This window comes from Quercus robur, chromosome 11 (genome assembly GCF_932294415.1).
Source record: "Quercus robur chromosome 11, dhQueRobu3.1, whole genome shotgun sequence".
NCBI classification, from domain to species: Eukaryota; Viridiplantae; Streptophyta; class Magnoliopsida; order Fagales; family Fagaceae; genus Quercus; species Quercus robur.
This window is the reverse complement of record NC_065544.1, coordinates 24,870,183-24,893,241: the sequence shown is the minus strand read 5'-3', so window position 1 is coordinate 24,893,241 and position 23,059 is coordinate 24,870,183. Positions and strand designations below refer to the sequence as shown.

The window sequence follows — 23,059 nt, the reverse complement described above, 5'->3', positions numbered from 1 at the left end:
AAAGATTTATCTTGCAAAGCAAACAACCAATCCCTTAAAGTCCTAAAAAAGAGAAGCTTGAGGGCAGGAATAGAATTCTCAGTATCTTCAAAACATCTACTATTCCTCTCCCTCCAAAGACACCACAATAAGCAATGAGGAATGATGGACCAAATATAACCATTTCGATGACGACCAAAGCTGCCTTGCCAACACCATAACAGCCCCAGAACAGAGTGCGGCATAACCCAAGAAACTCCAAAAAGGCCCAAAACCATAGACCATAGATCCGAAGCAAAAGGACAATGAAGAAATAGATGGTCAACCGATTCACCATTTCTCTTACACATGTAGCACCAATCTAGAATCCACACCTTCCTTTTACGTAAATTATCAATCGTCAAGCATTTCCCTAAAGCAGCAGTCCAAACAAAGAAAGCTACTCTAGAGGGAATCTTTTGCTTCCATATACTTATCCAAGGAAACCCAATGGAAGCGGTGCCAGCTAAAATTCTATAATAACCACTAACCAAGAAACCCTTAACTTTGTTAGGAATCCAACATATTTTATCCTCACCTCGCCCCCTTATATGCGAACCATAAATAGAAGCCATGAAGTCGGACATAGACTCTAGATCCCGAGCATGCACACTCCTAATGAATCTCACATCCCAAAAGAGGACACCATGAGCGAACATCATAAGCTCAGCCACACTAGCATCCTTATTCCTACAAAATCTGAACAAGTCTGGAAATCTAACAGCAAGAGAAGTCTCTCCACACCACCGGTCTTGCCAAAACTTCACTCTAGATCCAGCGCCAATATCATACATAATATGGTGAGAGAAAGAAGGCCATCCCTGACTGATATGTTTCCATAAACCAACACCATAAGGGCCAATCACAGCTCTGGAGAACCAGCCCCCCCACATACAACCATACTTTGTCTCTATCACTTGCCTCCAAAGGGCATCTACCTCAACCCCAAATCGCCAAAGCCACTTTCCAAGTAAAGCTTCATTGAAAAGTCTAATCTTCCTTATCCCTAAGCCACCCGCAGAAATAGGAGAACAAACGGTAGCCCATTTAACCAAATGGATTTTAGGATCCTCTCCAAGACTGCCCCACAAGAAGTTCCGCTGGAGCTTCTCAATACGGTTAGCCACACTAGCAGGAATAGGAAATAAAGAAAGAAAATAAGTGGGTAGATTAGATAGGGTGCTTTTGATAAGGGTGACTCTACCTCCCTTGGATAAGTATAAACGTTTCCAACCCGCCAATCTCCTCTCCATTTTCTCTAGAATAGGATTCCATATAGACTTATCCTTGAATTTAGCTCCCAAAGGAAGACCTAGGTATTTCAAAGGGAGAGAGCCCTGCTTGCAGCCAAGAACAACCAAGAAAAGGTCAAAATCATTGACTACCCCAACCGGAACCAATTCTGACTTGCCCAGGTTGATCTTAAGGCCAGACACCGCCTCAAACCAAATAAGAATCATGCGAAGGAACAAAATCTGATCTAAATCAGCCTTACAGAAAATAAGCGTGTCATCTGCAAAGAGGAGATGGGACACCGCCATGGATCTTCCCTCCAAGTTACCTACACTAAAGCCCGACATGCGACCTTCAAGCACTGCTTTGTCCAACATACGACCAAGAGCTTCCATCACCAAAACAAACAACAAAGGAGACAACGGATCACCTTGCCTCAAGCCTCTGGTGCTACCAAAAAAACCACAAGGAGAGCCATTGATCAAGATGGAGAAGCGGACAGTAGAAAGACAAAAGCGAATCCATTGTCTCCATTTGGCAGAGAAACCACTTCTTTCTAACATCTGAAGCAGAAAATTCCAGTTTACATGGTCAAAAGCCTTCTCAACATCCAGCTTACAAATCAGCCCCGGCAACCCAGACTTCAATCTACTGTCAAGGCATTCATTAGCAATAAGAACAGGATCAAGGATTTGTCTGCCCCTCACAAAAGCATTCTGAGATGCAGAGATTATATCCCCCATCACCAAGCGGAGACGATTAGCCAAAACTTTAGCAATAATTTTGTAAACCCCCCCAACCAAGCTAATGGGCCGAAAATCTCCAATCTCATTAGCTGCATGTTTTTTAGGAATAAGAGTAACAAAAGTTGTGTTTAAGCTTTTCTCAAACTGACCATTGGCAAAAAAATGATGAAAAACAGCCATGAGATCCGGCTTAACAATCCCCCAGCAAGCTTGGAAAAAAGCCATAGGGAAGCCATCAGGACCAGGGGATTTATCACCATGAAAACTTTGAATAACATCAAAGATTTCTGCCTCTTCAAAAGGCCTCTTTAACCAATCCGCATTCTCCCCAGATATCATTGGAAAAACCAACGAATCCGGAAACGTTCGCTCAACCTGCTGCTCAGAGTACAAATTCATGAAGAAATGAGAAACGTAGTCTGCAATTATACCCTGATCCGACGACAAAGTACCATTAACCATAAGGCTTTCGATGGCATTATTTTTCCTGTTGGAATTAGCCATTCTATGAAAGAATTTGGTATTGGCATCCCCTTCTTTCAAATGCAACACCCTAGACTTTTGTCTCCAACTAGTCTCTTCCATAAGAGTCAACTTTTCAATATCTGAACGAAGGTTAGATTGAGCTAACTTCTCCTCAGCAGATAGACTATGAATCTCCTCTTTAGCATCCAAATCAATCAACTTACTCCAAAGGGCCTGTTTCTTAAAAGTGACATTGCCAAACTCAGTTTCATTCCACTTTTTTAAGTCCGACTTCAATGCAGCCAACTTCTTAGCAAGAATAAAACTAGGGGTACCATGGAACAAATAGGAAGCCCACCACTCCTTCACTTTGTCTACAAAGTTATCCACCCTTAACCACATATTTTCAAAACGGAAGGGAATTCTGCCTCTTCGCTGACACCCACCCTCCAACGAAATAGGAAAATGGTCAGAAAGAACTCTAGGCATCCTTTTTTGGGTGAACTGAGAGAAGTGATCAGCCAAAAGAGGGGAGAAAAGGAACCGGTCTAGCCTAGAAGCTGAGGAAGTATTAGACCAGGTATAAAGGCCCCCTTCCATATGAATATCCAACAACCCATGCAAAGAAACAAAGTCAGAAAAACCAAACATAGACCTGGAGAAGCTGGCAGCCCCCAAACGCTCAGAAGGAAAGCGGATAATATTAAAGTCCCCTCCAAGGCACCAAGGCAAATCCCACCAACTGATCAGCCCGGTTAGTTCCTCCCACATCAACCTACGCCTAATGTTCAAATTAGGCCCATATACACCTGTGAAAGCCCACTCAAATTGGTCGCCTACATTTTTAAACTTGCAAGAAACTGAAAAATGCCCCACCGCTTCCTCCACCTTTTCCACAACCCGGCTATCCCACATCAATAAAATTCCTCCCGAAGCACCTTCAGAGCCCAGGTACAACCAATTGACATAAGGACAACTCCAAATACTTCGAACAGTACCTCTAGTAATCCACTCTAGTTTGGTCTCTTGCAAACACACAATATCAGCCTTCCAGGATCGCAACAAGTTACGAATTTGAAGCCTCTTGTCAACTTCGTTCAGACCTCTGACATTCCAGGAAATAAGCTTTAAATTCATTGAGCAACGGAAAGAACCCGATTCCTATTAATACCACATCGCCTAGAAGATGAAGAGCCATAATTAATAGAACTAAACAACCCTTTCAACTCTCTTAAACCTTTCACCCCCGAACCTTTTGAACCACATGAATTCTTTTTCACCTCAGCCCTCCGATATAATTCAGTTTCAACAGCCAATAAAAATTCTGTTGCTTGATCTTCTAAACCCACAAGTGACGTGCCAAGGAAGCTATCAAAGTTATTGAATCTCTTTTGAAACCAATCGGAGTAAGGTTCCTGACTCCTTGAAGTGTCCACACCCACAACACTATCCCCATCTACAAGAGACTGCTTCTCCTTGGCCAAGGGTAGAGAAAAAGCAATTGGATCAACCACTAGGGGCTGATTAGCTTCCTCTGAGAAGGAATCCGAAGCCCAATCCTCCACCAAAACATCATCTTCTTCGAATAGAGCCAAAGACATGTTCGTGACTTCAGAAAATTCCAACGTAACAAGCTGTTGTTGCTTTTCCAAAACCTCTGTAGCTTCACAAGGAGGCAAAGCAATCTGCACCGGAACCTCAACCCTCCTCCCATCGCGTAATTCAAGAAACCACTGCTCCGAGTTTCCCCATTTCTTGTCAAAAATGCCGGAATGCTCCTGGAGAAACAGTCGGGGATCAAGCATTAGGCTCTCATCGTGAACTGTGGAGCAAACCGACCCATTCCTGAACTCCTCGGACTCGACGGAGCCGAGAAGCACAGACTCGGCTACATCGGAAACAAGATTCGAGTCCGTCGTCGCCGGTGGCTCAAACCTGGCTTCGACGGACTTGTCGGTTCTGAGAGAATGGGCAGCGGCGACATCGGAGACCCCATTCCTGGCCTCCTCGGACTCGTCGGAGCCGAGAAGCACAGACTCGGCTACATCGGAAACAAGATTCGAGTCCGTCGTCGCCGGTGGCTCAAACCTGGCTTCGACGGACATGTCGGATATGAGAGAATGGGCAGCGGCGACATCGGAGACCACCGACGACCTCAGAGGCAAAGTCGAAGGGCACGGCGACGACTGGAAGGATCTCGCGCCAGGACTTAACCAATCAGGAGAATGGGTCTCTCGCGACGGGCAGGACATGGTAGTCAGAAGTTCTTTACAAGCAGTTCTTCTGGGCTGCCAGACCAACGAAGTCTTGGGCTTAAGTTTGGGAACATGAGGTGGGTTAAGTGGGGGGGCTTCAGCAAGAGCATTGGGCTTAAAGACATCTTTCAAGGGCCCAACACCAGAACAGCCCACTTCCTTAATGTTTGAACTCTTAATGTCCCACTTGCCATTCAGCCCACGTACCAAAAGTAAAGAAACTTCTAGCGAGAGAGGAGAGTCAGCCATTGTAAGAGCGTCATCCTGAAGATTAAGCGTGACTTCATCCTCAGGAACTGTGCTTACCTGCCCAGCACCCCTATCACGCAAATCCAAGCTCTGAGACTTCTGACTGCTCAATCTAGACTTGTGAGCTAGATTTGATTTGATAGAATTTTGAATATTGGGCATTGCAAGCTTTCCAGTTCTACTACCACCAAAGGATTTCCGATCACCTTCCACCGCTGCCGCCAGAAAAGACTTATGCTTTCTGGACTTTTGCAATGACGGAAACGGGGCAGAAAGAGGTGGCAACTTGACGCCAGGAGAGACGGGAGCAATGGCCTTGCGAAGATGAAAGCCAAAACCTCTCCACCCACTACCCAGCTTTCCTTCTGGTACAATGATGAGGCCCTTCCGACGACCATGCAGAAGCTCAGAGATCATAAGAAAGCTTCCATGTGCATTGAATCCCATTTGCAAAATCAAAACCTTATTACCATCCCTGAAGGTTCTAGCAAAGTTATCAGGACGGGTATTTGACAAGTGATCCTCAATATACGTAAGCAACCGAAAAGCACTCTCTTTTCCCATGAAAACCGATCGGAGAGAATCCTTATATCTTTCAAAAATGCGTAACAAGAAGAAAGAACCACCCTCTTCCACAGAAAATTCAAACGATTTGGATTCGAGAAAAAAGAAAATGGAACCACCCATAGTTTCAGAACTCAAATACAGAAGATCACAAAGAAAGAGATTGATAACACAAGCCTAGCTATCTAACCATGCAGTCATACGAACTTCATTGAAAGAAGAAGAAAAAATGAACTAGAAGATATCTTGTTTCTTTTGAAATGGGAAATAATTGTAAACATGAAATTTGGTGTGATATTGTTGCCATGGGGAAATTTGGTGTGATATTGTTGCCATGGGGAAATTTGGTGTGATATTGTTGCCATGGACGTTAGTCTTTCCTCCTTTGGTGTAGCCTTGGCAATATAATGAGCATGCTATCCATGATGGCCATAGAAATACATATATCCTTAAAATTAGAAAGTTTGAATTTGTCCGTTTGCCAATTTTGAAGGAATGAAATTCTAAATCTTTCAAAGAGGAGGGCAGTAATTTTCTTATTTTTCCCAATTGTAATATAAGATAAAATTACTAGAGTGGTGTACATGTTGGTGGCTAAAGAAAAAAAGGAAGCTTGTTAGTGTATTCTATAGCCTACTCAACAAAGTGCACTATCTAATCAATCTAAAGGAGCATGAAGAATTGAATAGCAAGTTATGGTCCTCGTGGAGATTTTGATGAAGGGATATATTAGAGAAAACATGACTCCTTGTGTAGTACCAACCTTACTCATGCAAAAGAAGGATGGCACTTGATAGATGTTTGCTAATAGACACACCATGAACCAAATTATTATCAAATTATCTGGTCATATTACAAGAATTGATGACTAAAAACATATTGAAGAGCAAGAGAATTCCTAAAGAACTTTAGACTGAAGCTATAAATTATGCAGTCTATTTTTGCAATCGTTTTCCACCTTCGTGTATTTGGGAGTATAGCATATCCACATGTACTAGATCAAGAGAGGTCCAAGCTAGATAACAAGAGCGAAAATTATGTCTTCATTGGCTATGATCCTAGCTCTAAAGGCTATTAGCTTAAAAATCCGAGCATTGGAAAATTAATTGTCAGTCAAGATGTGGAATTCGATGAAGAAGTTATGAGAAATTGGAGCACCCAAGAAGAAGAGAAGTATGATTTCTTTCCTTTACTTGAATAGGAATAGCATTTGAATAAAATCCAAGAAGAGCCTGACGCTCCACCTCCATCACCAAAATCTCCCATTTATGAAAGTCCATCCTTGTAATCATCACTAGAAGGAAGTAACCAAGAAGAATGAGAAGTCTACAAGATCTCTATGATTCAATGGAGAATATAGATGATCTAATGCTCTTTTATCTGTTTGCTGATTGTGAACCTACAAGAATTAAAGAACTTGTGCGAGATAAGAAATGGATAAATTCAATGGATGAAGAGATCAAGGTAATAAAGAAGAATGATACATGAGAGCTAGCAACTCTTCCACATGGAAAGAAGGCAATTTGTGTAAAATGGATGTACAAGATGAGGAATAATGCAAAAAGGATAGTCAAGAAGGTATTGAATATGATGAAGTATTTGCCCCAATTGCTCAATTGGAAACTATATATTTGCTAATTTCTTTAGCAGCTCAAAACAAATGGAGAATTTATCAAATGGATATAAAATCTTCTTTTTTGAATGTTTAAATTGAAGAATAAGTTTATATTGAGCAGCCTATAGGCTATGTTGTCAAAAAGAAGGAAAACGAAGCTTTGTAGTTTAAGAAATCTCTATATAGCTTGAAACAGGCACCTAGAGCTTGAAACAACCTAATTGACAAATATTTTCAAGAGAAAGATTCTATAAATATGCACATGAACATGAACTATATTGTAAGGTGCAGAAAAAATGTAGGTATCTTGATTTTTTATTTGTATATAAATGTTTTGATTTTTATAAGAAACAATCCAGGTAAGTTTGAAGACTTCAAGAAAGCAATGACTAAGGAGTTCGAAATGACAAATATTTGGCTTATGGCCTATTATCTGGGCATTGGGAAGAAGAAAATGGAAGATGAGATATTCATTTCCTAAGAAGGATATGCTAAGGAGATGTTAGGAACTTGTTGGTTGCTAAAGGGGATGGGTGGGAAGCATTTGAAAATTGATGTGGATTGTAAGTGAATAGACTTAAAGGCATAGAGAAATATTAAGAGAGAAAGGAAATGCAATAAGGAAGAGTTAAGTGCTTACAATTCACATCCATTTTCATGCATGGCTTTATCATAACCCATCGCTTTATCCTTTTGCTTACTAATTAAGCATGTGCTCTCACCAACTATGTGATTGTTACAAGTGCCAATAGCTCTAACCAACTCTATCCTAATCCCAACATGTGTAACTAACTAACTAACTCTATCCTATCTTGGGACAAACTTTTAATTGAATGGATGGAACTTAAAGAAGTATTAGCATATTACAACATATATGAGATTCCTAACATTCCCCTCCCATTCCCACAAGATGTTGTTATAGTTGGCATCATCATCAAAAGAAATCTTCCAAAGGACCAGTATCTTAGTGACATCTTGATCACCATATTCATAAACTTCTCTTTGATTAGTGGTCTCGTGTACTTTCAAACCCGCTTAAATTCTTGGACCTTGGAATGTTCTTGGATCCTCGAGCCCTCATTTGATTCTTGAACCATTGGAATTGTTGGCTCTTGCATCTTTGATTCTTGAATCACTAACACTTGGATTTTGAATTCTTGAATCGTGAACTCTTGAGTGGCAGCCTATATTGGTGCATTAAGAATTGGTTCTTAGACCTCCAGCATGAAATTCATGGGATTTTGCATCTTGGATGCTTGGTTGATAATCTCCATTGATGCATCAAGGATCGGTGTTCAAAACCGGTCTTGTAGTGCATTTGAAATCCAAACAATTTGTGCATAACCCCGATACTTGCACATCTTGAAAATATTCCCACGCCTCTCCTTACATTTAATAAGAGGCAATGAAAAACATGAGATGTGGTGGCGTGTTTTCTAAAGAAAAGAATTCATAGAGCTTGAGAAGCCGCCAAAAAGGATCTCCACCTTTGATGAGTTGCAACAGATTTCGTCATTTCAAGATAGACAGCTCTGATACCATTTGTTAGGAACCCGATGGTTCCTAAGGGGGATTGGTGGGAAGTGTACGGAAATGGATACGAAATGTCGATGAGTTTACTTAATTCGAGTTAGCGTCCCTCCATAAAGAAATATTAAGAGAGAAAGAAAATGCACTAAGCAAGAAATTGGTTTATTCTTTAAAATGTTACAGATTAAGGTCACATGCAAGTATATATAAAACCTAAGTTCTTATCTTGTTGGCCACACATGGCTTAATCCTATTGGCTTATTAATATAGCAAGTGCTCTCACCAATTAATCCATATGATTATAGTGTTACATAAGCCAAGAGATCTAACTAACTCTATTCTAATCCCAACATGTGTAACTAACTAACTCAATCCTATCTTGGGACTAAATTCTAATTGAAGGGATGGAAATATAAGAAGTATTAGGATATTAGAACAAATATGAGATTCCTAACAAGAGATCCTCAAGAAATTTTAGATGTCAAATTACAAACTAGTTAGTACTCCTGTGGAATGTGGAATGAAGTTGTCAAAGCATGATGATAGAGAGAGGGTATATCAAACATTCTTCAAGAGTTTGGTTAGAAGTCTGAGGTACCTGATATGCATAAGACCGAACATTCTCTTTGGCATTGGACTTCTTAGTCGCAACATTGAAGTCCCAACCATGAATCATTTGATGACAGCCAAGAGAATTTTTCGCTATATGAAAGGTACACTAAATATTGGACTATTATATTCACCCTCGAAAGAGTTTAAACTTGTTGGCTATAGCGATAATGATTGGGCTGGGGACACCAATGATAGAAAGAGTGATAGTGGGTTTGTATTCTATATGGGTGATATTACATTTGCATGGACATCCAAGAGGCAACCAATTGTGACTGTATGTTGCTACTACCTCTAGTGTTTGTCATGCAATTTGGCTTAGAAATTTGTTGATGGTGTTGCAAATGTTGCAAGAAAAAGCTACGAATTTGTGGACAATAAGTTAACACTGGCTCTTGTAAAGAACCTAGTCTTTCATGACCGAAGCAAGCACATTGATACCTAGTATCATTTTATTTGAGGATGTATTGCTAGAAAAAAAAAAAAAAAAAAAAAAAAAAAATCCACTTGAGTTTGTGAAGTCACATGATTAGGGTGCAGATATCTTCACCAAGCCACTAAATTGTGATACCTTCTACAATATGCATGCCTAATTTGTGGTGATCAAAAATTAAGTTTAAGAGGAGGTGTTGAAAGTTAAACTTAATTTATGTTATGAAAATCTATTTTATTTATGAAATGAGTTAGTTGAATAGTTATGATACATAAAATAATGAGGCAAGTTTACGTAATGAATGTATAGAGAGATTTTTTTGGAGTTAATAAACATAAGGAAAGTTATGGTTGGACATGGAGTTTATATACCTCATGCATCCCTCAATTTAAAAAAAGTGTGAAAGAAGAGAAATACAATTATTTAAGAGTTTTCTTACCCTTCTTAAAGGAAGAGTTTTTTTTTTTTTTATTTAAGAGTTTTTTTTTTTTTTTTTAAGAAAGCAAACATTAAAGGCAGATTTGAAGCAGCTAATTGAAGCTATACAATATGCAAGTGCAACTCTAAAATTCAGGGGAAATAAAAAAATTAGATTATACGCTAATTAATAGGCAATAATTAGCAATATTCAAAGACAAAATAACCCGCTTATAGAACTTCAAAACAAGTAGCAGCTACACATATACGTTAAACCCTTCAAGGTAAGAATTGAAAACTGTTTAGTTGGTTTACCAAAAAAAAAAAAAAACTGTTTATTTGTCTTTCTTTTTTTCCTTTTTCCTTTCCCTTTTCTTTAGACAGAAACCATAAGATTTTGCAGTACTTTTTCATTTCTTTATTTGATGTTACATAGTACTATTTTTAAAATTATTTTCTCTCTATTTTATGCTACATAGTACTATTTTTTAAATCACTTATTTGGTTTGTTCAGTAAAGGATCTTTATTTTGAGCAGTTGGGTCTCTCACTCTCTCTCACACACACCTTAGAAATCATAAAATCATAGTGAATGCATGAACAAAGCGATCAAGGAATGGACAATGACATATTTTTCTATAGATAGAAAAAAGGGTTTTTTTCTCTAGTCAAAAAAATGAGAAAATAAAAAGGATTTTTCTACAAGTAGAAAGAAGTGTGAGAAAGAGATTGAAACCTTGAACTGGCGTATTCAAAGAGCTTTCCTGTCGCAGAAAAGACCATGAGACCAATTTCAGCATCGCAGAGAGTAGAGAGCTCAAAAGCTTTCTTAAAAAGTCCTCTCCTCCTCTTTGAGAATGTCACCTGCCTTGCCGTCGTGTTGTCAATCTTCTTAATCTGAATTTTCCTCCTCGTCATTTTCCCAGATATTAGGTTATCAGATCCTTTTTTTCTTTTCTTTTTTTTGCTGCGTAGGTTATCAGACCCTTCAAATTTCTACTTCTATCCAAATTATTAGCCCAACCTAGAATTCCAGATATAGAAACTATTTGCATAGAAAGTTGAGAGAGAGAGAGAGAGAGAGAGAGAAGAAAATAGACATGTCTAATAGTACAAAAATAAATTACTCAACGAATAAAGTAAATGTTACGGATTTCGGAATGGTAAAGAGAAATAAAATGAAAGCTGCGTATTATTGTACGGAAGAGGAATATTGTCTTTGATAGAAGTTTAACCAAAGTATCAGATCAAAAATATAACAAAACAAACTGCACTTGCTTTTTCTTTTTCTTTTCCCTTTTTTGTGAAAAAAACTGCACTTACTCAACCAATAAAAGATGGAAAAATAAAATAAAATAAAATCTGAGCATGGGGTGTACCCTTTTTTTTTGTTGGTAAATAGGGGTGTTCCCTTATATAGCCCACATAACTAACAAAATTGTTGTTTCTCAACAAAAAAAAAAAAAAAAAACTGTTGTGTAGCATGCACTATTAAGTCCTACCTCTCTTCAAAAGCAAAATTACGTCATTTTTTTGCAAGGATTACATTGAAAACATATATAATTAAAATGACTGAATTGAAAAAGAAAAATTAAAACTATTGGAACAAAATTTAAAACTAGTTATGATTAGGGGTGCGTTTGTTTTGCGTTTTGGAGCTCAGCGTCTGCATTTGGCTTCTTCTTTTTCTTTTCCCTTTGTTTATCGGTGCCTGGTGCACTGTTCATGGGACATGAACAATGCATCAAGGCAAATGAACAGTGCACTATTCATGTATACAGTAACCAGAATATATTTTTTTATTGTTTTATATTTTCAGCAAAATAAGTGGTATCCAAACGCATACTAGATGATGCATTTTGTATTTAGTCTTCTAAAAAGCTAGGCCAAGAGCCTTGTGAATGGGTAATATTACCCAATTCTTTCATAGAGGAGAACTTGAATTCAAATCATGTAAAAAAAAAAACTCTTCTTAGGTGGTGTGCGTTTAAATTTGAAAACTAGACTAAAATAAAGTTCAAGACAAGGCTATTTAAAGATAGAGATAAAAAGAAAAGTTTATATATATATATATATATATATATGAAAAAGAGGCTAACTAAAGTTAAGAACAAATTAATATTGTTTCTAAATAATTTGTAGGTTTTAGTTTCATCCTTGAACCAATGCTTGTGTTAACTTAATTATTCAATATTGTTTCCTAAAACAAAAACAATAATAACAATTAATTCAATGTTAGACTTGTTCCACGTTCCTTTTAAAAATTGAATGTAGAGTGAATTTCATTTTCACGAAATTGATTTACAAAGGCATGAGACTAGAGAGTTCAAAAGAAATTAGAAAACTGTCATTTAATTATATACTCTAAAACTCTAATTTGGTTGGGATTCAGTTGATTTCATTTTAGTCATCTTATGGGTAAAATGTAATAACTGAAAGATTGTAAAATTAAATTGTAATTGGACAATATCATAGGTGGATATAGTGGCAGAGGATTAAAGGAGCCAGGGTGGGGGTGGGGAAGGTAACCCAAATTTTTTTTTTTTTTTTAAATCTTGAATATTTCTTTCTTTATTTTTTTTAATCCTTACAAATTTTATCAAAAAATTATTATATATATGAAATGGCAAAGTAGCGTGACTTCTAACATCCTAAATCTTAGTTAAAATTTTTAGATATCTATAAATAAAATTATTATTTTAAAGTACATAATTTATTTAAGAAAGTACAAGGTTATTTATATTTATTTAAATAGAATCGCAATTTCATTAGGGTTGGACATTTATAAATTATAATGAACATGTTTATGCTAGCAATTTTCTCAAGTAATAATGAGAAAACAAACAAGGGTTTTGTTCTTACACTTTTGTAGACACCTAATTTTACAACCTGTATTTAATATCATCTGGAGACAATTTTACATCCTAAAGGTAATCGTAACTTTTGACCTTAATTTCATTTACTTCATTTAAAACAAATCTTAAAATCTTAATAATCAAAACTATGGGTCACAAGCTCCTATTGAAACCATTGGATTAAAAGATATCATGAAATCAAATTTTAACTACTAGGATATATCCACAAAGTTGAGTCCAATCACGTGTGATTATTAACAATTGATTTTAATTGGTACCACGAGTATTCAATTTAAAATGGGGGGCGTGTCATATTCCTATTCGATTGAAACATAAATAATTGTAAGGTTGCATGCACTTGATTAATTCGATTATCAAATATTAATGACTTCTCAATTATTGTTGTAATTATCCTTTAAAAGGGGCAATTAGGCAAAATTAAGGGATTTTAAGGCCCTAATAAATGTACTTGGGTTAAAATGACATTTGCTCACTCTTTTGTCAATATCCTTGAATCATTACCAATGAAAACTTAAAATGTATTGCTCTTTTTTTTTTTTTTAATGTGTTGATGCTAATTATATGACCATAATAGGTTTAGACAAATGGTTTTATCATTTTATTTTTATTTTCATAATTCGATAGTTGGAAGAAGAGTATTTATCAATTGAGCAACAATACTCTTGGCAAAAGGTTTTATAATTTAATGGCACATCTTGTAAAAATGAGGAGACTTAAATGTTTGATAATATCCTTTGATATGCTAAAAAAAATTACTTAAGTTTTAGGCCCAAAAAATGTAAAAAGAAAACCAACAAACTACTAAATATATCAAAATGGAAATTTCATTTATATCATTTAAAACTTACAAAGAGATAAATAGAAAAAGAGAAAGCTATATTTTATTTCTGTTTGGTAGAATTTACTTTGTAACATGTTTTGGAAGGTTTCAATTTGTTTTCTTCATTATATATAATATAATATAATATAATGGAGAAAACCCATTTATAAAATAATAATAATAACAGAGAAAACCCAGGCCAAGAGAGTAAAATGATACATTTTCCAAATCGAAAGAGTGAAAAAATAACGAAAATGTTGAAACGGGTGTAATATATAATATTGGAATCAAAGTAGTAAAATAATAGATTTAGTTCCAGTAAAAGACAAATGGAGAGGTCAACATCTAAACTTTTTCAACAAGAGAAGAGATAAAAGGGACTGCATTTTTGAGGCTGTGACTTTTCTTATTTTTTGAAGAAGCGGGCCCACGACTTAAATATAAAAATGGACCACAAAAATAGTACAAAGTGCTATGCTCCACATATGTTGCTCCTCACGCCTGGGAAAAATTAGCCCAGCACTCTTTTCACTTGTTCTACTCGAGTACAATTTCTATAAAAATCTTTTAAGTCAAATACCTACTTTGATTAATTTAGCTCAGAGTCTTGATGATTTTATAAAAATCTTTTTAAGTTTAATACCTACCTTGATTAATTTAGCTTAAAGTCCAATATTGGATATTGGGAAAATTTTTATTTTATTCAAGTGTGGTCTTGATCAAGTTCCTATAATTGTTGACCTTTAAGGTCCGTTTAGATACCGCTTATTTTGTTGAAAATTAAAAATAATAAAAAAATTACTGTTCACGCATTTGACACTGTTCATAAGCCTAAAATCACTCATGGACAATGAACAGTGCCAGACACGTGTCCAGGAAAAAAAAAAAGGCAGAAAACGCAACGTAAGAAACACAATACCCAAACACAACCTTAGTTTTAAGAGGTCAAACTCAACTAATTTGATGTTAAGATTATTAAAAAAAAAAAAAAAAAAAAAAAAAAAAAAACACTAATTTGATGTTAAATATGTTCATGTTTTCTTGTTATACCAAAAAATGAATATGTTTGGTGAGATTGCCGGTTGTAAACTTACTAGCATTAAAACACTAAAAATAAATATCACTTCTCCAAAAAGTAGAGTCAATTACTAGAAGAGTTCTAGCACCCCCAAAACAAATCGATAAAAAAAAAAAACGAAGCTAAAAGGAAAAGAAAAGAAAGGAATGACATTTGATTTATTCGTCTTAACTAGTCCTAAGATTTTAAAAGTTTTTTGATGATTTTGCTTCATGGTGATCGATGAATACCAAATTATATTCATACAATGCAGTTTTGACAACAACAAAAAACATATAATTTAAAATCTTGCTTTATTTTATATATATATATATATATATAGAGAGAGAGAGAGAGAGAGAGAGCCAAGACAAGATCTAGTTAAATATGGATGAAACCTGTGAAGTGCTAATCTTGAGTTGCCAAGGAAGACTAGGAAATAGAACAATCCAACCTAAAAAATTCAAAATTCAAAATAAAAAACAAAACAAAAAAAGAAAAAAGAAAACAGTGGGAGCAAATTAATATTATGAATTATGATGTCACTTTTCTCAAGTTGGTGCAAGAATCTGGATTGCAAAATCAAAGGAAGCTCACAGAAGTCTTATTGCAAGCAAGATTGACTTGAAAACATTTTTAGACCTTAAGGCTTAAAACAAGTGTACTCAAAAGCACCATTCACGATAAAGAAATGTTGTGGCAAATATGTAATACTGGCAATCACACCAAGACAAACAAAACCTATTGCAGAATTGTGAATCAATTTATCAATAGTTTGACTTGCCATCAGTCTCAAACCTACACTCGACCTTTTCCAACACCCTCTACTTCATTTTCCATTGTAATAAATTAACCTTTGATTCATCCATAAAAATGATTGAGCATCCAAAATTTACCAAATACACATGCAGACTCTTAGAATCAGCTGGTGGAAACAAATTGGTCTTACAAAAAATTAATTACAACTCCGAGCTAGGATTTGTATTTACTTAGCCATGGCCTTTTTTAAAAGAGAATCCATGTATGCTTCTTGATCTTCACTATACTTCAAATTCATTTAGGAAAAGGTAGCCTGCAAGACATAGAACGATGCACTAAGGCAAACAGTTTCTCTATAGTAGCGGCATGCATTTCTAGGCATGCAGTCAATGATGCTAGTTAAGTTGCTATACAAACAGAAGAATTGCTCATTGACAAGTTGAAAGTGACATCAACTTGTGGTTGCAACCATTAATTTCACCAACAAATTTATCTTTCAGTACCATATAAGCCCATATAGAACTATAAATTAGAATATAGTACATATTGTAATGCTAAATCCAGAGAAATGACTAAACCTAAGGACAAATTTATCAATTTGGTCAAGTTCCTCTATTGAAACTACAACTATATGCTATATGGCCCCTAAATATTGAGGTTTGATGCAAATATCCTTTGATTGAATCCTGAATATTATTTCATACTTCATCCAGAAAACTAAAAAATTTTAAGAATTTCACAAACTTACCCCAACTTGAGAGATATGTCTGAACTATCATTGTCTTGAGGATCAGATGAGCTGCAAATGTTGGTGATTGACTCAGATGACTGACCTTGTTCAAGTACATGTGTTTGAGTGCTAAACAAATTCTCCATCTGTGGAAGAGACATTTTTTATAACTGAGATAGGAAGAGAGGAGGAAGAAATTTTTCTATTAAAAAAATAAAAAAGACCTATACCTGTTTTAGTCGTTGGTTTTCTTCCATCAGTTGGGCTCCCTGTATTAAAAGAATAAGATGAACAGAGAGCCATTACTAAGAATTCTTAGCCTTAAATACAAAATATAATATATAATTAATATGGTATATTTACCTAACTTCTTATATATGAAATCGATGCTTTATGAATTGATATAGGTCAGGTGATAGGATAAACAATATGACATTCAGTTTTGAATTTATGTTGACAATGGTTTCAACTAAATATTCAATGGTGGTTGTTACTTGTTTTTAGCCATGTAAACTTTTCCTTTCTCCACCCATTAAGCTAGCCAATGCACACAAAGACCACTATTTTTATGAACTTGCACCAACTTGCATTAACATTATGACAAAGTTTTACAGCTGACATTTGCTAAAGATGGATTTAGGGTTTAAGCATATAACATTATAGTAGTCCTAATTGTACACAGTACTAACTATATTACTGCAATCCTAGGGTTAACGCAGAGTTAGTCTACTACCTATTCCCTTAAATAAGTACACTATTATACACAAAATTCAATAATAAATAAGTAGTTGTTTAAAAATTTCTACTGTTCACGTAGGACACAAAGACAAAACCTCCTTAATTCCTTGTGTTTTTTCAACTTCTCTTAGTTTCTTCCTTCCACCTAATATTTCAAGATTTTACCATGATATCATTATGGAGCGGATCATTGCTAAAGTACGAAACTGTTATACATTGAAACCATATGAACTTTAGCTCAAGGGCACTGGTCTGTTCCGGAAATGTCTTGCAAAACATTATAATAATTGTATGAAATGTCCTGCAAAGATTTAAAGTTTGAAAAATGACCTTTTGCTGAAGGGCAGTGATCTCTTCCAGAAATCTTTCACCCTGCAAGACAAATGTTTCTTATATTAAGATAATGTACATAAATTTCAACACTCCATTATAATGCCGGCAAACAGAGATAAAAAAGAGAGACAAGCCTTTGTTACTATAACACGTCTCAGGCCTATTTCAAGCTCTTTCTCTAGTTTCTGTAATTCTTCTATATCCATTCCAGGGAGCTCTTCTCCTCTAATCTTCCTGTGTTAGGTGTGAACATTTCTCAACATTAATTTATTGTGGTATGTATATGTCTTTACGGTAACAAGATGATAGTGATGTAGCTATAATACCTCAGTTCATGTGTCTTCTCCTCAATTTCCTTGCTCAACATGGCGTAGGAGGTACCATTCTCAAGCTAATATAAACAATTGCCGTTCATGAAGATTTTTGAAATGTGATGTGTAACCGAGCACTTAAATATAACGACGGTTCTAAAATATGTAAGTGTTGAAGTGGGCCCGCGTGTGTGGCTTGAATTGCCACAAGCCCAAGTCAATTACAAGTAAACCAAATACAACTTGTAATAGGAAACCACAAGTCCAAGTCGATCACAGCAGTTGACCAATACAATTGATACAAAGAATCCTATATTGTCGACTTAAGCATAGCAATATATAAGTGCTAGTGTGCGGCAATTATAAGAGACAATTTCTAAAACCAAGGAGCAGCCACATAAGAAGAAGAAGAATAGAGTTTTGTTGTCTTGTGGGTGAGAGTGAGAGAGTTAGAGTGTATTGAGATTTAGGTTTCTAGAAAGTGTTATTATGCACTATTGTATCTCCCTATTTTTATAGTGAAATTTCTCCATCGTCGCCGTAGAGATAGAAGTTTGCCGAACCACGTAAATTCTTATGTTCTTTGTGTGAGCTTGTTATTCAATTTCTGCTTATTTACTATTATTAATTTGAGTCCTAGGGTGTTATTTGCACAACAAGTGGTATTAGAGCCATGTTAGGATTCAACCTTTTGAATTCAGTAAAGATGTCAAGCACGGAGTATGACATAGAGAAGTTTTATGGTAAAGGAAAATTTTCCCTTTGGCAAAGGCGGATGAAGGATCTCCTAATTCAACAAGGGGTTCATAAAGCCTTGCTTGGGAAGGAGAAAAAACCGAAAATAATGAAGGATAAAAATTGGGTAGAGATGGATGAGAAAGCAGCTAGCGCTATTCGTCTCAACTTAAGTGATGAGGTTATTCACAACATCCTAGAAGCAAAGACCACAAAAGAAGTTTGGGTCAAACTAAAAGGTCTTTATATGAGAAAGAATCTGATGAACAAGTTGTATGTGAAGAAGCAACTTTACAATTTGCATATGAAGGAGGGTTCAAATCTGTTGGAGCATCTCAACACGTTTAACATGTTGAACACCCAATTGTCAGGTTTTGGGGTGAATTATGAGGACAAAGATAAAGCGTTAATCTTATTAGCATCGCTGCCTACACATTTTGATCATCTAGTGACTACGTTGATGTACTGGAAAAAGACTGTAGTACTTGATAAGGTGACTACTGCTCTATTGTCACACGTAAAGATGAACCTAGATGACAATGGTTCTCATGCTAATGGACTTATTGTAAAGTCAAAGTCGAGTAATCAGCGTAGAAGTGAGCCAAAATCCAATGGGAAGAGATCTCGGTCTAGATCACGTATAAAGAAAGATGTAGAGTGCTTTTATTGTCACAAGAAAGGGCACTACAAGAATTAGTATAAAAAGCTGAAAGAGCATTTAGAGGAGAAGAGGAATGGAAAGAAGCCCCTAAAATCAACTAGTGGTGTTGAAGAAATATCAGATGAAAGTGAGGTTGGTGCAGGTTTACTTTCAGTCTCATTCAAGTAATAATGTTCTACTAGAATCTTGGGTTTTAGATTCAGCATTCTCATATCATATGACTCCAAAGAAAGATTGGATTGACATGTATAAGCCTTACAATGGTGGTATGGTCCAAATGGGTAATGATGCTATATGCCCGATTATTGGGATTGGTACTGTGAAGATCAAGATGTTTGATAAAGTTGAAAGAGTTCTTAGTAATATCAGACATATTCTAGATCTTAGGAAGAATTTAATTTCTTTAGGAGTATTGGATGATTTGGGATACTCATACACATCAAAGGGTGGAATCATGAAGATTACCAAAGGTACTTTGATGGTTATGAAGAGACAGAAAGTAAGCACGCTTTACAAATTGATTGGGAACACAGTTGTAGGAAGAGTTGCAATCACCACTCTGATAGAGTCCAACACTGATGACACAAAATTATGGCAAATGCAACTTGGCCATATTGGTGAACGTGGTGTGTTAGAGCTACACGAGGAATTTATTGAAGGGGGTGAAGACATGCAAGCTAGACTTCTGCGAGTATTGTGTGTATTAGAAGTAGCATAGAGTCAATTTCAAGATAGGCTCTCAAACAAGTAAAGGTGTTCTTGACTATGTGATGCAGCCACCCTTTATCCTTAGGCCAGCCAACCAACCCCCCCTCTACCATTGGAACTGACAACCAACCACCCTCTACAAGCCAAATAGTCAGCCAACCTTTCTGACCTCTTAGGGTAGCTAGCAGCCTCTTATTTTGACTTCTCATATCTGCCATGTATCCTCTTTAATTACAGCTTTGACTTATGTAACTATTAGCTACTTTATTTCCTAAAAGTTAAAGATTATAAATAGGCTTGCTATGTAAGAGTACAATCAATTTTTGATGTGAATATAATTTAGTTTCAGACCTTGACAGAAACTTGTTTCTCCAATTTCTCTGTAATTCCAGCTTTAATTCTTAATTTTAACGCAATTCTAGTTCAAGTTCTTAATCAATTGATCTTGATTCCCATCATTTGGTATCAGAGCACAGATCTGGTCCTCTTTTTCCGTACCACTTTGATCATTTGAGCCCTAAATTTCCTTGTGTTTCTTTTTTTCTCCCTCCATTCAAGATCCTAGAATTTAGATCTAGGTTCCTTGTGCCAGTCAAATCATTGGTTGTTGCAGATACCACAAATTTGATCACTTGTGCTATTGCTTCTATTTACAATTTTTTTCAAAGATTGTGAAGCTTCAAATGGCTCAAAGAAGGAGAGGAAGGAGAGGTGGAATAAGGGGGAATCAAATGGAGGTTGGGGAAGGAGTTGAAGCCAACCCTCCGGTGGGGAGGAATGTTGGACGGAATCAAAATATAGAGAGAGAAGACACAATTGCTAAATTAAGGAGACAAGTTGCGACACTCACGGAGGTGGTGTAGCGTAGGCAGCCTCCTCATGAGAATACTGATGAGTTCGATGACTCTCATTCTCATTTTGAGAACCCTTTTGGAGTTCCCCCAAGGGGTAGACCTTAAGTGGAAAGAAGTGAGCGAAGGCTTGACTACAACTTCAAGGTTGAAATTCCAGAATTTCAAGGGAGTCTTAAAACGAAAGACTTTGTAGATTGGTTTAACACCGTTGAAAGGGTGTTTGATTATTATGAAGTTATGGATGAAAAGAAAGTGAAGCTAGTCGCTATTCACCTTGAAGGGAGAGCTTCCGCTTGGTGGGAACAATTGCAAATTTCTCGCCAAAGATGTGGTAAAGTCAAGATCAAGAGTTGGGAGAAGATGAAGAAGAAGCTCTGTGAGCAATTTCCTCCTTTCAACTATACCCAATCACTCTACAAAGACCTACACAACCTTAAGCAAGAGGGAACTGTAGAGGAGTATACAGAGGCGTTTCACCAACTTGTAGTAAGGGTAGATTTGAATGAAAGTGAAGAAAAAATGGTTGCAAGGTACTTGACTGGATTGAAGCCATCCATCCAAGATGTCCTTAGTCTTCAATCATTGTGGAACGTGTCAGAAGCCTACAACTAGGCTTTACTGGTAGAGAAGCAACAAACTAGGCCAACTTTAAGGTCTGGACAGTGGGGTTCCAGGTTTGGTCAGGGGATCTCTAGCCAATATAAGGTTGGGAATACAAGTATAAATGGGAGAGGAGAAACTTCTGGGGTTGAACAGCAACCAGCAGGTTCTAAATCTGCTATCACAGCCCCAAAACAGTTCCAAACAGCCGCTGTTGGCGAGGGTAGACAGCAACAGGTGGGTACTTTCAAATGTTTCAAGTGTGGAGAGCCGGGGCATCGATCTTCGGATTGTAGGAAGGAGGCTCTTATGTTGAAGGAAGTAAAAGAGCTTGAACATGAAGATGGAGAACCCATTTTTGATCAACCTTCAAACGAGGTTGGTGGTGATTTTGAAGAAGAAGAGGGCTTGACACTTGTGATGAGAAAGACTCTTCTTGCTCCTAAATTCAATTCCGAAGAAGATTGGTTTGAGAACCAATATTTTTTATACAACTTGCAGCATTGGAGGAAGTGTTTGTAGTATGATCATCGATGGGGGAAGTTGTGAAAATGTGGTCTCTCAGGAGGTGGTTGATAAGTTGAGGCTTGCCACTCAAGATCACCCACATCCCTACAAAATTTATTGGTTCAAGAAGGGTAATGAGGTGAAAGTAACAAAACATTGCTTGGTGCCATTTTCTATCCGGAAGAAATATTTTGATGAAGTTTGGTGTGATGTAGTACCAATGGATCCATGCCATATCCTTCTTGGAAGACCTTGGCAATATGATCGCCAAACGATGCATGATGGGAAGAAGAATACCTATACCTTAAGCAAAGACAATCAGCAATTTACTTTGCTGCCAATGAAGGAAAAGGTGACTTCTAAATCCTCTACAACCTCTTTACTCACTTCTAAAAGCTTCATTCAAGAAAGTCAAGATAGTGGCTACATTTTGGCATTAATTCCAGTCAACACAATGGCTAGAACTGATGTTCCTAGTGCTGTCACTGAGTTATTACAGCAATATGGTGATGTTCTTCCCCATGAGTTACCTCCTAACTTGCCTCCTATGCGAGACATTCAACATGCCATTGATTTGGTACCGGGTGGACCCCTTCCAAACAAGGCAGCATATCGTATGGCTCCAAAGGAAAATGAAGAGTTGTAAAAGCAAGTTCAAGAGCTTCTTGATAGAGGCTACATTGAGGCTAGTATTAGCCCTTGTGCGGTACCCGCTCTCTTGACTCCTAAGAAGGATGGCTCTTGGAGGATGTGTGTGGATAGTAGAGCTATCAACAAGATCACAATCAAGTATCGTTTTCCAATTCCTACATTGGATGACATGCTAGATTGCTTGGCGGGTGCAAAGGTGTTTTCTAAGATTGATTTGCGAAGTGGGTATCATCAAATTAGAATTTGCTCAGGAGATGAATGGAAGACGGCCTTCAAGACACATCATGGATTATTTGAATGGCTTGTTATGCTATTTGGTTTGACAAATGCACCTAGCACTTTCATGAGGGTGATGACACAAATGTTGCAACCACTATTGGGGGTTTGTGTTGTGGTGTATTTTGATGATATTTTGGTGTATAGCCGCTATTTGGAGGATAACTTGGTGCATTTACAGCTTGTGCTTGACATTTTGATGAGAGAAGAGTTTTATGGTAACATGAAAAAGTGTAGCTTTGGGATGGATCAAGTGATGTTCTTGGGGTATGTTGTGTCTTCCAAAGGAGTGTTCATGGATGAAAACAAG

The 23,059-nt window shown here is 36.8% G+C and overlaps 2 protein-coding genes across 4 annotated transcripts in view; both read right to left on the bottom strand.

Annotated features, from left to right (window-relative positions):
• LOC126705339 (MADS-box protein JOINTLESS-like) overlaps window positions 1–23,059 on the bottom strand; it is a 52,487-nt gene that overhangs the window by 18,635 nt on the left and 10,793 nt on the right. The window contains exons 3-8 of one of the 3 annotated variants that reach the window (XM_050404282.1): window positions 17,773–17,837; window positions 17,581–17,680; window positions 17,444–17,485; window positions 16,606–16,644; window positions 16,394–16,521; window positions 15,211–15,340 (exon numbers count right to left, since the gene is read on the bottom strand). In XM_050404282.1, the coding sequence (XP_050260239.1) occupies window positions 15,319–15,340; window positions 16,394–16,521; window positions 16,606–16,644; window positions 17,444–17,485; window positions 17,581–17,680; window positions 17,773–17,837 (396 nt within the window). In that variant the 3' untranslated portion in view covers window positions 15,211–15,318. Of the gene's footprint in view, window positions 1–15,210; window positions 15,341–15,628; window positions 15,959–16,393; window positions 16,522–16,605; window positions 16,645–17,443; window positions 17,486–17,580; window positions 17,681–17,772; window positions 17,838–23,059 lie in introns of those variants that run through there. The other 2 variants (XM_050404283.1, XM_050404284.1) reach the window with 2 other exon arrangements.
• Window positions 15,629–23,059, bottom strand: part of LOC126705336 (MADS-box protein JOINTLESS-like) — a 75,432-nt gene continuing 68,001 nt past the window's right edge. Inside the window, exon 10 of the transcript XR_007648255.1 lies at window positions 15,629–15,740. The gene's annotated coding sequence lies outside the window, so the exon portion shown is untranslated. The remainder of the gene's footprint in view (window positions 15,741–23,059) is intronic.